The 15,263-nt window shown below is 46.7% G+C and overlaps 1 protein-coding gene across 2 annotated transcripts in view; it reads left to right on the forward strand.

The window, feature by feature from the left end:
- Positions 1-15,263, forward strand: part of COPS8 (COP9 signalosome subunit 8) — a 327,439-nt gene that overhangs the window by 128,553 nt on the left and 183,623 nt on the right. For both annotated transcript variants that reach the window (XM_030209867.1, XM_030209866.1), the window contains exon 3: positions 1,911-1,959. In XM_030209867.1, the coding sequence (XP_030065727.1) occupies positions 1,911-1,959 (49 nt within the window). The remainder of the gene's footprint in view (positions 1-1,910; positions 1,960-15,263) is intronic.

Genomic DNA, 15,263 nt, shown 5'->3' on the forward strand with positions numbered 1-15,263 from the left:
CACTCAAATTTCATCCTCTTTCTAAATCTTTCCTTCTTTTTACTTTAAGATATCTATCACATTTCCATTTCCTTTCATCCACTAGCTCTCCCATTCCCCATCTCCTCCTTCCCAGCCTATCATTCCTTTCCATCTTCATCTATGCACCATTACCATATTACTACCCCTGTAATCACTGTTCTCCTCATTTATTCCTTGCCATCTCCACTCCCTAGGCCTCTCCCCCATGCTTTCCACCATTCCCAGTATCTCCCTCCCTCCACCCTTCCAGCCCATCATCTGTTCCCTCTTTCTCCCATCCTCACCTCTAACCTGATATCTCCCTATCCCCTTTACCTCCACATACCAGCATCTTCCTGTCCCATCTCTCTTCCCTCCCCATTGTTCAGCATTTTTCCCTTTCTCTTCCCTACCATCCATTGTCCATCTTCTCTCCCTGGATCCATCTTCCCGCTTCCTCTCCTCTCCTCCATCTTCATGTCCAACTTTTTCTCCCTCTCCCTGCCTTGAGACCCTGGTCTAAACATCTCACTCCCCCCTCCCCCTGCCACACGCATCTCTCCATCCTTCCCCTCACCTCCAATGCCATGTTCAACATTTCCCCTCTCATCTCTCCCTTCTTTCCTTCCACTTCCATGTCCAGCACTTTTTTTTTCTCTCTGGCCCTTTACCACTCCTATGCAGCCTTTCCCTCCCTTTCCCCATCCCACCCCCCCCCTATCCAACCATTCTCCCCCTCTTTCCCCTTGCAGCATCTCTCCATCCCTCTTCCCACATCGAACATTATTCCTCCACCCCACCTAGCACTCCCTCATCCCAACAGTGCTCCTGTGGACCCCTCAAGCCACCTGCCAGCATGCTGTAGGTTTTTATCCCCTCTTCCCCACCGCCCCCGCCAGCCACCCGCTGCGGTTTTTGTTCTCTCCCAGCTACCCGCCAGTGCGCCGCAGGCCCGCTCTCCCGGTCCATCCCCGCCGCGGTCCAACTCTGCACGTCTGCAGTGGAGGCGCATGCTGCCGCTACACAACTGCTTCCTCCCGGCCGGCCTCACCTTCTCCGATACTCTTTCTGAAGAGGCGGGGCAAGCGCAGAGGAAGCACTCGTAGCAGCGTGCGGATGGCCCTGGTGCCGCTGCAGACGTTCAGAGCTGGATTGCGGGGATGGAAGGGGGAGGGAGGGCCTGCGGCGCGCCGACGGGTGGCTGGGAGGTGGGAGAGAACAAAACCGCAGGCGCTAACACCACTGTAGGACGGGGATGACAGGGGAGGGAGCAGGAAGGGAACAAAACCTGCAGCGCGCTGGGCGGTGGCTGGGAGGAGGGAAAGCTGAAAGTCGCGGTTTGGTTGTCTGAGGTGCACTGTTGCTGGGTGGACCTGAGCCCAAAGTGGTGTGGGCCCAGGCCCACCCGTGGCTACGCCCCTGAATTGCCAGTCTTCTGAGTTTTTCCTGTCCACATTACCATGAGTAATATACCACCTGCCAGCAGTAGAGTGTAACCTCCACTCCTTATCAGAGACAGTTTGTCATTGTACATCACCCTTCTGGCTAACTGAGCTTGCAAGATCTGCTTTCTTGTTTCACAACACTGCACACCTTCTTGTCCATGTCCAGCTGCAAGGTCCTACAGTAATACACTTACCCTTAGTGGCTTTTGTATCTATTAAGTGCATATCTAGCTTTCTGGGTCCTAGTGGCTTTTCTAAATTGTTCCTACAACCACTAATCTGCTGATACAGGTGCACAATTAAGTATATAGTCCATATTAAGTCTCTTAAGCCCTATCTTGCCAAATTTTGAGGGATTATAATTGACTATTGTAGAAAGGCAGACCCACTTCTGTTCCATGGGGGGGGGAGGGGTTAAGAAGTATGTTGATTGCATTTTTTCTTTAATTTTGTTTGTTTAATTAGGGATAATGCACGATATCTTTGGAAACGAATACCCCCTGCTATCAGATCTGTGAGTATTTTCCTTTTTATTTATGTATAACTATTTTATGTGATATGATACGACACGGTATTTATGGTCTGCCAACTCCCAACAAAGTTGGTTCAAAGAGGATGACAAAACATTAGAAAATCCAGAGACCTCAATGAATATATTAAAAATCAATGAAATTCAGCAAAAAAATAAGTTTTAAATTTTTTGCAAAAAGACAGGTATGCTGGCATAGTTTTGATTTCTAGTGGTAATGAATTCCAAATCTTGAACCACTCGGTATATAAGAGACTCTAAGTGCTTTTATAGTTTATTCCTAATATAGACGGTAAGTAAAGAAGGTGTGAGCCTCCTGCTCTTGAAATTGAAGGAGATGTAGAAAAAGTAATTCATTAAATCTGTGCAAGATAGCTCAAAAAGCTTATGAACCCAGCATTCTGGTTTGTAAGATATACAAGCCTTTAACAGGCAACCAATTCAGATTCAGCAGACAAGGAGTAGTATGGTCTGATCTTTTTTTTTTTTTTTTTTTACCAAAAATCATCTTGTCCACAGTGTTTGTAATACTTGTAAGTGGGAGAGTGCCTGAACTGATAACAAACACATAACCGTTGCAATTAAAGTATGATATAGAGACCTGAATTAAAATTGCAAAGTGTTTTGTATAAGCAAAGAACAGATATTTCTAAATTGATGCAACTTGAAAAATACTGACAATGCATTAATTGGTGATGTTAAAGACAAAGTGGTATCCAAAACGTATTCCAAGAACCTTGGAGACTTTCTCCACTTTTAATACCATATTATTAACTAAAGTTAACTCTGATTCCATAAAACGTTAGTTTTGTCTTTGTTTAGTTTGTAACTGTGGACTAAGCTTTGTTGTTCAATTCTATATATGCATTGAGAAATAGTAGAAAGGGCAGAGGATAAGTCTAGATCTATGGGTATTATAAGAACATATCATTTGCGTAAGAATAATTTTGCACCCAGCTGAGAATAACATAATGGAAAGAAGTCGTATAAATATTAAAGCTGGAGAGAGTGGGGAGCCATGGGGCACCCCACACACTGATATCCAGCATTAGAACTTGATTAGATTTTTTAACTTTATAATGCTATGAGTCAGAAAATGCACTCATTCAATTTGAGACCTTACCCAGCAAGCCCAGAGAACTTCTCTTGTAGAGTAAAATATGATGGGTCAACTGTATCAAAAGCAGCCGTAGGTCAATTGTAAAGTACAACTGTTTTTCCTTGAGCAAGTAGGACCTTTGCCTCTGAGATAATTGCCAATAGTACCGTTTCAGTAGAATGGCAAGGCCTAAATATGAACGATAATGGATTGAAACAGTCAACCTGGCTAAATAATCTTGATAGTATTTGGCAAGAAGTGGAATACTTGCTACTGGTCTTTAGTTTGCAGGTACAGTAATATCCAGATTAGCATTCTTAAGTGTTAAAATGATACCCACCCCCCCCCCAACTGAAAAGGAAATGAACCTGATGCTAAGAAATTATTCAAAAAAGACAGTTATCTGCTTTGGAGGATCATTCATAAGATACATAGGGCAACTATTTAAAAGGCAGTTGGATTTGGACAGTCTATGTAATAGTGTGCTAACTTTACAAGACGTGAGCGGTGAAGTCTGTCCAGCCAATAGGCTTTGGACTTACAATAAAATTATAATGATTATGAAAATCCACAGTAAAATCTAATTTAGATGAAATTGCAATTCTAATTTTCTCAGTCTTTTCTAAAAATAATAATAATTAAAAAAAAAAAAAAAAAAAAAAAATATATATATATATATATATATATATATATACACACAGCCATTTTATCTGCTGACGGACTGAGAGATAGGGCACTTAGACTTACAAAGTTCCATAGATTACTATGGAACTTTGTAAATCTAAGTGCTTTGAAAATGAGCCCTAAAGTGTCATTGTTTTGAGCACGGAGTTGTCAATTTACAGAACAACTGAAATGAAAATTGCAGTGTGGTGGTCATCAGGGTTTAATTCTTTCTCCCCTCCTCTTCAGTTATTTCTGAGTCCTCTTGCTTGTTTCATTCAGTCTGCTGCTGATATCCTCTTTATATATCATACCATTCCTTTTTTCTCCATCTTATTACTCCATTCCAGGCATGCCTAGATTCAGTAGCAAGTTGGCTATCAGAACATAATTAGTACTGAACAAGGACAAAACTGTAGCCTGCTGATTTAGTGGAATCTTCCCACAGCCTACACTCCCCGTTAATCTCTTCGAAACCTTGATCACTTTGGCAGCAAGTTTTCGCTACCTTTGGATCATCTCAGATTTTCACTATCCTTTTGACCTCAGATCTCACATTTATAGAAAATCATGTTCTTTATATTCCGTCAATTTCATGCCATTAGACATCTTTTTCATCACAATAGTTTTCATAGATTATTCTTATATTTTTTATATCATAACTGACTACTATAATATTGTTAGTTTACCTCGAATGACATTGAAAAAACACCACCCTTCAGAATATGGCCATCAGATTACTTTGTTATGCACACCATTCAGATCATATAACCCATTTATTGAAAAAACATTACTGGCTACTCGTGGAACAGAGGATTATCTACAAAGTTGCTGTTCTTACTTAGTTTCAAAGCTTTCAGATTAGGTGTCCCAGATTATTTATCAAGCCTCACAATTTTTTATTCTCCCAGTTAAGCCCTTAAATGACCAATGCCTAGTACTTCCAAGATTGCACAATTAGAATCAATTAGACATAGCGCTTTTTTTTTTTTTCTCTTTGCCACATACCTGAAATAATCCTTCTCTATTCATCCGTAGTAATCTGTCATTTAAAAGTTTAAAAACAGAATTAAAGACTTGGTTATTCAATCAAGCATAGGGTAATAATACACGCTGACTGGGACTGTTTTCTATGAGTTTATAACCTTCCACTCTGTCCTGCACCTTTCTAAATTTCTTTGCTCCTACCTTTCCCTTTCCTAGCCCTTTTCTTACCTATCTTTTCAGTGTGTATGTATTGCTGTCTTGTTTTTATTGGAGTTCTTTTCTTGCTGTTTAAATTGAGATTGCACTTCGCTGTACTCCACACTTACAGAGCGGTATACTGTAGTCTGTTTTAATAAACTATAACTACTGGGACGTAGTAGAGAAGTCTCACCTCCAATCTGGCAATCCTCTGTGCTGCCAAGGAGGAGAAATGCTCTCCCTTCAGGCGACCTAACCTTGGAGAGGCAGGTAGTACTCCTCTAGCTAGGATCTGCCCCCCCCCCCCAGGGGATACAATAACCTCTTGCACCCTAAGAGTCAGGACTAGAGAAAAAGATCTAGGTGCCATCATGGAGAATACGCTGAAATTTTCTACCCACAGTGTGGCGGTAGCCAAAAAAGTAAACAGAATGCTATAAACAGAATGCTAGGAATTATTAGGAAAGGGATAGAAAATAAGACAATTATAATGACTCTGCACCACTCCTTTGTGTAACCACACCTTGAGTATTGTGAGGAATTCTAGTTGCCGTATCTTCATTAATTCATTTCAGTATTTATATACCGCTTTAGACCAAAGTGGTTTACAGTGTCATTCTTACAGGTAATGGGTCTGTCCCTAATGGGCTCACTGTCTCCCTTATATGGTGTGAAGCCCCGCCCAGCGCATCCCAGGATGCACTGGGCAGGACTGGGTGCCACCATTTTCAAGGCGCTGCTGCTGGAAAAAGGTACGGGGGGCGGACACACGCAGAGGAACTTGCAGAGAAGATGATTGAGGAAGCAACGTGAAAGGCACAACAGCACTTTGGCTGTCAGGGGTTTGGGTCCCCCGTCAGCACAGGTAGTCCACAACGGTGGCGGGGGGCGTTTTTCGGCAAGCCGGGGGGGCTCGACAGGGTCGCGGCGGGGAGGGGGGGGGAATTGCCTGCCTAGGGCCCGTTTCCTTGCCTTCACAAACGGGCCTTTTTTCACTAGTAAGATAATAAACCTGTTCCTAAAATACATAAATCTGGCACAGCATTTGTTGCTTTAAAAAATAAGAAAAATTTCCCCTCCCCCAAATCTGCTTCAGTCTACATTGTCTACCTCCTAATTGACTGGAGAGTTTATATATCAAATATCAGCTTTGGGGTGGAGGGAGATGAGTTATCAGTCAAGGGTATCATATTTGAGTATCATATTTTATCGTGACAGCTTTACTGTATCTGTTGATATTGCTGTTGTATTGCCTGGATGTTTTGGATAAAGAAGAATTTAACATACATGGGGTATTTTCGATATAATGACTAATTCCGACTTTGGATGTATTCCCCCGGATTCTATATCTCGCATCTCGTGAAAATCAAAGTGTATTCCATAGCATTGAGCATAACCTTATTGGCTAACAAGCCAACTAGTCCAGATAATTGTCACTTACATATCATCAAGCTGATCAATCCATAGACTGGTGGGTTGTGTCCATCTACCAGCAGGTGGAGATAGAGAGCAAACTTTTGCCTCCCTATATGTGGTCATGTGCTGCCGGAAACTCCTCAGTATGTTCTCTATCTCAGCAGGTGGTGGTCACACACAGCAGCAGCTCTGGCTAGGCCTCCAAGCCTAATTTTTAGGTTTTGTTGAGTGCCTGGGGTTGAGGGGCTCTTTGAGCAAGTGCAAACCTGGTGGTGCCAGGTCCCTCCTTTTCTCCCCCCTCCCGCTGGCTCCGTTTAAAAAAAAAAAAAAAAAAAAAAAAAAAAATTTTGAACGTCCTTAAAGGCGTTTATTTCGACGTTTATTTAAGCGTCTATTGCAGCTACTCACTGGGACACCAGGTCGTTACAACTCGGAGCGGACAGCAGGTAATTTTTACCTTTTTATAGCGGGCAGGGGGTTCCCCGATTCTTCTCCTCGTGGCATATGGCGTCGGAGGGCGAGGGGCGCAAAGGGTCGCTCCCCGGGTCGCTTGAGCGCTTCTAGAGGGGATGCGGGGGTCTTAAAGCCTGATTCGCCCTTGTTGGGTGACAGTTTCGTGACCGATGAATGTCCCGGTCCTTCCTCCGGCGTGGCGGTTTTCCCCGCCATAAACGCCCATCCCCCGCTCCTCGCCTCCGCCATCTTGGCCGGCCACGCGGCTCGGACGGCTTCTTCTTGGGCCGCCCTTGAGGTTGGAGACATTAATGCCATGAACGCCCTTAATTTGGGCGACGGCACAGAAGCGGCTAAAGTTAAGAGCCGTTCTTCCCGCGCGGCTCCTTCGCGGAGTTTCGCGGCCGGACGCCATTTTGGATGCGCAGCATGTCTCTCCCCCGCTATTGCGAGCGCCGGTTGAGGGTGCGTCTAGGGCTGTTGCCCAGGCTGCGGAAGTGCACAGTCTGGGGGGTTTCTCCCCCGAGTTTGTTTTGCTGCTGCATCAGGCCTTCCTCATGCACAACGCTGCCCCTGCTCCCTCGTCTGGTAAAGAGGTTGAGGTTCCCAGAGGTAAACGCCCTCGGGTTGATTCCCAGGCCTTGGAGGAATTTGTCTCCTCCGATGTAGATGAGGGCAGCGTGTCTGAGGTCTCCCAACGGTCCTTGCGGATTCCTTGGAGGAGACGGATCCCCGCTCGGATGGAGCGGATGACCCCTCTGCAGCGCGGCTTTTTAGCCCAGAGGATTTGCCCAACCTGTTGTTACAGGCCATGGACACTTTGAAGATTTCCTCTCCGGAGGACGTCTCTCCCTCAGCCCCTGTTGGCTCTGCCATTATGCTGGGGACGAAGCGCGCCGCCTAGAACCTTCCACGTGCATGATGCCATGCACACCTTAATTTCGGCTCAATGGGATGTCCCGGAAGCGAGCCTTAAAGTGGCTAGGGCTATGTCCCGCCTCTATCCTTGGCCGTGAGTGAACGTGAGGCCTATCTGTGGCCTACCGTGGATTCTTTAATCACTGCGGTGACTAAGAAAACGGCGTTGCCGGTGGAAGGTGGCACGGCCCTAAAGGACGCCCAAGACAGAAGATTGGAGGCGGCCTTAAGGTCGTCCTTTGAGGCGGCTGCTTTAAGTTTGCAGGCCTCAGTTTGCGGCTCCTATGTGGCCAGGGTGTGCCTGACTATGGTGCAGCGGGCTTACCCCTCGGATCATTCCTTGAGGGCTGATTGGCCGCCCTGGAATCGGGCTTAGCCTATTGGCAGACTTGCTGTATGATGTCTTGAGGGCCTCAGCGAAAGGCGTGGCTCAGACAATATCTGCGCGGCGGTGGCTTTGGCTGAAACATTGGTCTGCTGACCACGCCTCTAAATCCCGCCTGGCTAGATTGCCTTTTAAAGGCAAGCTGCTCTTTTGGGTCGAGCTGGACAAAATCGTGACCGATCTTGCACGTCTAAGGGCAAGAAATTACCAGAGGTCAGGCTCGGGCTAGTAACTCGTCCCGGTACCTCCGAGGACGTTGCAGGAAGCCCGTCGGGTACCCGCCCTGGCAAGTCGGGTTCCTCTGCCCCCTCTTCCTTCAAGAGGAATTTCTCCCCCAAAGCAGCATCCTTTCGCAGAGACCGCCGTCCCGGAGGTGCTCCCTCCGTCTCCCCCAGGGTCTCGTACCCAATGACGGGGCCTTGGTCCACGCCCCAGTGCAGATTGGAGGACGGCTTGTCCTCGTTCTGGGCGAGTGGACCACAATAACTTCAGACAGCGTGGGTGCTAGAAGTCATCAGAGACGGCTACAAGCTAGAGTTCTGCCGACCCTTAAAAGACGGTTTGTACTCTCTCCCTGCAAGTCTCCGGTCAAAGCTGTGGCAGTGCAGCAGACCTTGGACAATCTGATCCGCCTGGCGCGGTCGTTCCGGTGCCAGAAAGTCAGCTTGGCAAGGGGCGTTACTCCATTTACTTTGTGGTACCAAAGAAAGGAGGTTCTGTCCGGCCTATCCTCGACCTCAAAGGGGTCAATCGGGCCTTGAAAGTGCGGCACTTTCGCATGGAGACTCTCCGTTCTGTTATAGCGGCAGTGAAGGCAGGAGAGTTCCTGGCATCCTTGGACATCAAGGAAGCGTACCTGCATATTCCCATCTGGCCTCCTCATCAACGCTTTCTGCGTTTTGCAGTCCTGGGACGACACTTCCAGTTCAGAGCCCTCCCATTCGGGTTGGCTACTGCTCCGCGGACCTTTTCCAAAGTAATGGTGGTCATAGCGGCCTTCCTACGAAAGGAAGGGGTACAAGTCCATCCTTATCTGGATGAACTGGTTGATCCGAGCCCCCTCTTATGCAGAGTGCGGCAAAGCTGTGGACCGGGGTAGTTGCTCTTTTGAGCTCCCTGGGATGGATCATCAACTGGGAGAAGAGCCAGCTGCGCCCGACTCAGTCCCTGGAGTATCTGGGAGTTTCGATTCGACACCCAAGTGGGCAGAGTGTTCCTGCCAGACAATCGGATTGTCAAACTTCAGGCTCAGGTGGACCAGTTCCTAGTAGCCTCTCTCCTCTTCGGGCTTGGACTATGTGCAGCTGTTGGGCTCTATGAGGCCACGATGGAAGTAGTGCCCTGGGCCAGGGCTCATATGAGACCACTACACACTCTCTGCTGCAGCGCTGGACTCCGATGTCGGAGGATTATGCTGTGCGCCTTCCCTGGATCCAGCAGTGCGCAAGGCGCTGAGCTGGTGGTGCAGACAGACAAGTTGTCTGCGGGAATGCCTCTGGTGACTCCAGAGTGGATTGTCGTCACGACGGACGCCTCTTTGTCGGGCTGGGGAGCCCACTGTTTGGGAAGGACAGCGCAGGGGCTCTGGTCTCCTGCAGAGGCAAAGTGGTCTATCAACCTCCTGGAACTCAGAGCCATTCGGTTGGCGCTTTTGGAGTTCATCCCGGTACTGGTGTTGAAGCCTGTACGGGTCCTGTCGGACAATGCCATGGCTGTGGCCTATGTCAACCGCCAGGGAGGTACCAAGAGCGCCCCTCTAGCCAAGGAGGCTATGAATCTTTGCCAGTGGGCGGAAGCGAACCTGGAGCAGCTTTCAGCGGCCCACATTGCCGGAGTCATGAATGTCAAGGCGGACTTTCTCAGTCGCCATACCTTGGAGCCCGGAGAGTGGCAGCTATCTGCTCAGGCGTTCTTGGACATCACGAAGCGCTGGGGCCAGCCGAGCCTAGATCTGATGGCGTCATCGGCCAATTGCCAAGTGCCGCGCTTTTTCAGCAGAGGACGGGACCCTCGATCCTTGGGAGTAGATGCTCTTCTCCAACAGTGGCCGACACAAGAGCTTCTCTATGTGTTCCCGCCCTGGCCCATGTTGGGCAGGGTGCTAGACCGGGTGGCAAAGCATCCCGGCAGGGTAATCCTGGTGGGTCCGGATTGGCCCAGAAGTCCCTGGTATGCGGACTTGATCAGGCTCTCAGTCGACGATCCTCTGCGGCTGCCAGTGGAGCAGGGCCTGTTACATCAGGGTCCCGTGGTGATGGAGGATCCCTCCCCCTTTGGTCTTACGGCCTGGCTATTGAGCGGCAGCGTCTGAGGAAGAAGGGCTTCTCGGACAAGGTCATCGCCACTATGCTGAGAGCGAGGAAGCGCTCTACTTCTACTGCTTACGCCAGGGTTTGGCGTATCTTTGCAGCGTGGTGTGAAGCAGGCTCACTTTCTCCCTTCACTGCTCCAATTTCTTCAGTGTTGGCGTTCCTGCAAGAAGGTCTGGAGAAAGGCCTGTCGCTCAGTTCCCTTAAAGTCCAGGTAGCGGCTCTGGCTTGCTTCAGGGGCCGCCTGAAGGGTGCTTCCCTGGCTTCGCAGCCAGATGTGGTGCGCTTTCTCAAGGGAGGTTAATCACCTGCGCCCTCCTCTGCACTCAGTGGTGCCTGCGTGGAATCTCAACCTGGTGCTAAGAGCATTGCAGAAGCCGCCTTTTGAACCCTTGTCGGGGGCATCTCTGAAAAGACCTGACTTTGAAAGCAGTCTTTTGGTGGCTATCACTTCAGCCAGAAGAGTTTCCGAGCTCCAGGCGCTCTCATGTCGAGAGCCTTTTCTGCAGTTCACTGAGGCAGGAGTGACTATTCGCACAGTGCCTTCCTTCCTGCCCAAGATTGTTTCTCGCTTCCATGTGAATCAGCAGCTCTGTCTCCCTTCCTTTCGTAGGGAGGACTACCCAGAGGAGTACTCTGCTCTTAAATATCTGGATGTGAGACGAGTCATCATCAGATACTTGGAAGTGACCAATGATTTCCGGAAATCGGATCATCTGTTTGTCCTGTTTGCAGGTCCTCGTAAGGGTCTGCAGGCTGCTAAGCCTACAGTGGCAAGATGGGTCAAGGAAGCCATTGCAGCGGCTTATGTGGCCGCGGGGAAGGTGCCGCCTATCCAGCTGAAGGCTCACTCCACGAGAGCTCAGGCGGCCTCGATGGCATAGGCCGGATCCGTCTCCTTGGAAGAGATATGCAAGGCGGCAACTTGGGCTTCGGCTCATACATTCTCCAAGCATTACCGTTTGACTGTGGCTGCACGGGCGGAGGCCCGGTTTGGAGCTTCAGTGTTGAGGTCAGGGATTTCAATGTCCCGCCCTGGGTGAGTACTGCTTCGGTACATCCCACCAGTCTATGGATTGATCAGCTTGATGATATGGAAGGTAAAATTATGTATAATCATACCTGATAATTTTCTTTCCATTAATCATAGCTGATCAATCCATAGCCCCTCCCAGATATCTGTACTGTTTTTATTCTGGTTGCATTTCAGGTTCAAGTTTAGTCTTCAGTTACTTCAGAAAGACTTCGTGTTCAGTTTTTTCACTTGGATTCTTCAAGAGTTAAGACGAGTTTGTGTTACAGTGAGCTGCTGCATTCCTCTCCCCTCCGTTTTACGGGGCTGGATTGAGACTTAAAATTCTGCCGGCACTCCCTCCCGCTTCGTGCGGCTGTAGGGCAGCTTTGTACCCTCCCGCTTCGGCGGTGTTAGGGTCAGTCAGCTCCTCCTGCGGTTGCGGTTGCAGGAATAAGCCAGATCCCCCCGCATCGGCGGGTGTGGTGTCCCTCCCCCGCTCCGCGGGGATGAGCTGGACGGATTCCCCCTCCCCCACTTGTGTGGGGATGAGCTGGGTTAATTCCCCTCCCCCGTTTCGGCGGTGGTGAGCTGGGCAGAGTGTCCCTTCGTGGGTGTAATTCTCTAAGTGCTGAGTCCTGCGGATGGAGCTTTGATATCGACATACTGAGGAGTTTCCGGCAGCACATGACCACATATAGGGAGGCAAAAGTTTGCTCTCTATCTCCACCTGCTGGTAGATGGACCACAACCCACCAGTCTATGGATTGATCAGCTATGATTAATGGAAAGAAAATTATCAGGTATGATTATACATAATTTTACCTTAACAGTAAATTATTGACACTAATTGGCATTAATTAGAATTTACTTGCAGAACTCTCTAGGTGTATTCTATGCTGCGTGTAAATTCTAAGTTGCATAGTTAAAAAGGGGGTGTGGCCATGGGCGTGGCATAGGTGGATTGTGGGCGTTTCTGAAATATATGTGTGGTGTTATGGAATACACCCGGTCTGCTCTTAATTTAGGCATCGGCATTTACACACCAGATTTTACTTGGTATAACTGCCCACGACTAAACTTAGTCATGCATATGGGCATTTGGTGTATTCTGTGAACCACGTGGAAATTTATGCGTATTCTGTGAACCACGTGGAAATTTATGGTTATTCTGTAAAGTACGCCTAAATGGAGGTGTAGTTTTGTTTAGGCGAATTTCATTTTGGTGCCAAATTTAGGCTTGATATATAGATTCTAGCCTTCTGCAAAAAAATATCCAAAACTCCAGTAGCGAACATGGCCATTTTCAAAACAGAAAAGGTCTTATCTTTTTTTTGTTTCGAAAATGGCCATATGCTCAGTGCATCTATCATTTTGGACCATTTTCGGCAACAAAAAAGTCCAAATGAAAAATGCACAGGACCTAGTTTAGTCATTTCTTTCTCTTTCTCTCCCCCCCCCCCCCCCCCCAAAAAAAAAAAATACTAAATTAGGTCCTTCAGTGCCTGCTAGAGGCTATCTCTTAATGCTGTGGTACAAAGTTCAAGTTTTAAAACTAGGGGGACAGGAGTATGGAGATTGGTTGATAAAGTTTGCTTTTTTTATATTTTTCTTCTGCCTATCACTAACCTAGAATTCCTCCTTTAAACCTCAATCTTTAATTTCCCAAAGTACAAAGCAAAATAATGTTCACTTACCAGAGAAATGCCCTCTTCTCTCAGAACTTCTCAGTAAGTTCAGTGGAACCTTTCCTCTTTATATAGTTTTGAATCTAAGAGGACTGCTTCAAACTCACAAAACCAAGCCATTGGAAAGTAGGAGTAGCCAGCAGTAGACTGGCCACACAGACATAAGAACATAAGAGTAGTCATACTGGGTCAGACCAATGGTCCATCTAGCCCAGTATCCTGTTTTCCAAACAGTGGCCAAGCCAGGTCACAAGTACCTGGCAGAAACTCAAATCGTGGCAACACTCCATACTACAAATCCCAGGGCAAACAGTTGCTTCCCATGTCTGTCTCAATAGCAGACTATGGACTTTTCCTCCAGGAATTTGTCCAAACCTTTTTTAAATCCAGATACGCTAGCCGCTGTTACCACCTCCTCCGGCAAAGAGTTCCAAAGCTTAACTACTCGTTGAGTGAAAAAATATTTCCTCCTATTAGTTTTAAAAGTATTTCCATGAAACGTCCTCGAGTGTCCCCTAGTCTTTGTACTTTTGGAATGAGTAAAAAAAAAATCGATTTACTTCTACTTGTTCTACACCCTCACACCTTAATTAACACATAATTGAGGTCAGTAGCAGTGTTACCTCTCCAGCAACCAAAGAACAGAAAATAAAAGTTTTAAAACTAGGGGAAAAAGAGAGAGTTGCTTTTTTAAAAATATTTTTCTTCTGCCTATCACTAACCTACAATTGCTCCTTTAAACCCCAGTCTATGACTTCCCAAAGCACAAAGCAAAATAATCACTTATCAGAGAAATGCCCTCTTCTCTCAGAACTTCTCAGAAAGAAAGTTCAGTGGGACCTTTCCTCTTTATATAGTTTTGAATCTAAGGGGACTGCTTCAAACAGGCCCTTTCAAGCTAACTCAGTAATCAGGTAATAACCTCTGCAAATATTCGACTTCCTCACGCCTTAATTAACACCTGATTGAGGTCAGTAGCAATGCTACCTATCCAGCAACCAAAGAACAGAAAATAACTGTCTTTTAGAACAAGATTTGAGCCTTCCTTCTATCCTTTTAAAGTTCTTTGGCTGTTAAGTTTCTACCTCTAGAAAAAGTTTCAGTTTAAAACTATGGGAATAGTGTCTACTTCAAGGGTTGTACACTATAGAAACTAGTTAGTAATGCTTGCTTTTCTCACTCTCTCCCCCCTCCCCCAATACTAAACTAGGTCCTGCAGTGCCTGCTAGAGGCTATCTGTTAATGCTGTGGTACAAAGTTCAAGTTCTAAAACTAGGGGGAAAAGAGTATGAAGATTAGTTGATAAAGTTTACTTTTTTATACTTTTCTTCTGCCTATCACTAACCTAAAATTCCTCCTTTAAACCCCAATCTTAAGTTCCCAAAGCACAAAGCAAAATAATGTCACTTACCAGAGAAATAGCTTCTTCTCTCAGAACTTCTCAGACATCCGAGCAGGGTAGTGGAGCACTCCAGGAGTCACTGCAGTGGACTTCACGTAAAATGGCCCAGGTACACATCTCACTGTTACTCCCTTATATTTTATGGTGAGCCCTCCAAAAACCTACTGTACTCAACTGTACACCACTACAGTACCCTCTAAGCTTTCAGGTGTCACTTATATGTAGGTTCTTTAGGTTTTTGGTGAGTTTTGGAGAGCTTACATATTCCACCATAAGTGTACCAGTTAGTGTGGGATATGGGCTTGGGTCCCCTTCTCTACATTCACTGCACCGACGTATAGACTACTCCAGGGACCTGCCTGCTGCTCTGAGGGGGTTGGTGACCACTGGGAGAGTAAGGGACGGTCATGCCTTAATCCCTCCAGTGGTCATCTGATCATTTAGGGCACCTTTTTCCGATTTAATTGTGGTAAAAATAGGTCTAGGCCAAAACATTAAATTGTAGCACTGAACGTTTTAGTTTTTTTTCCCATTATGGCAGAAAAATATCCAAGTTTTGGGAATGACCAAATCCCGCCCCTAGACATGCCCCTTGTAATTTAGACACGTGTTTCTAAAATATTGATTTGGAAGTTTTGGGAAATATCCAAATGCTGCTTTTTGGATGCTATTCTGTTTCAAAAATAAGCCCCTTAATTCACAAAGATATTACAAGGTTTCAGATGTTGCAAGGTCTGAAATCATATCTAAATATACACA

This window comes from Microcaecilia unicolor, chromosome 7 (genome assembly GCF_901765095.1).
Source record: "Microcaecilia unicolor chromosome 7, aMicUni1.1, whole genome shotgun sequence".
Classification (NCBI taxonomy): Eukaryota; Metazoa; Chordata; class Amphibia; order Gymnophiona; family Siphonopidae; genus Microcaecilia; species Microcaecilia unicolor.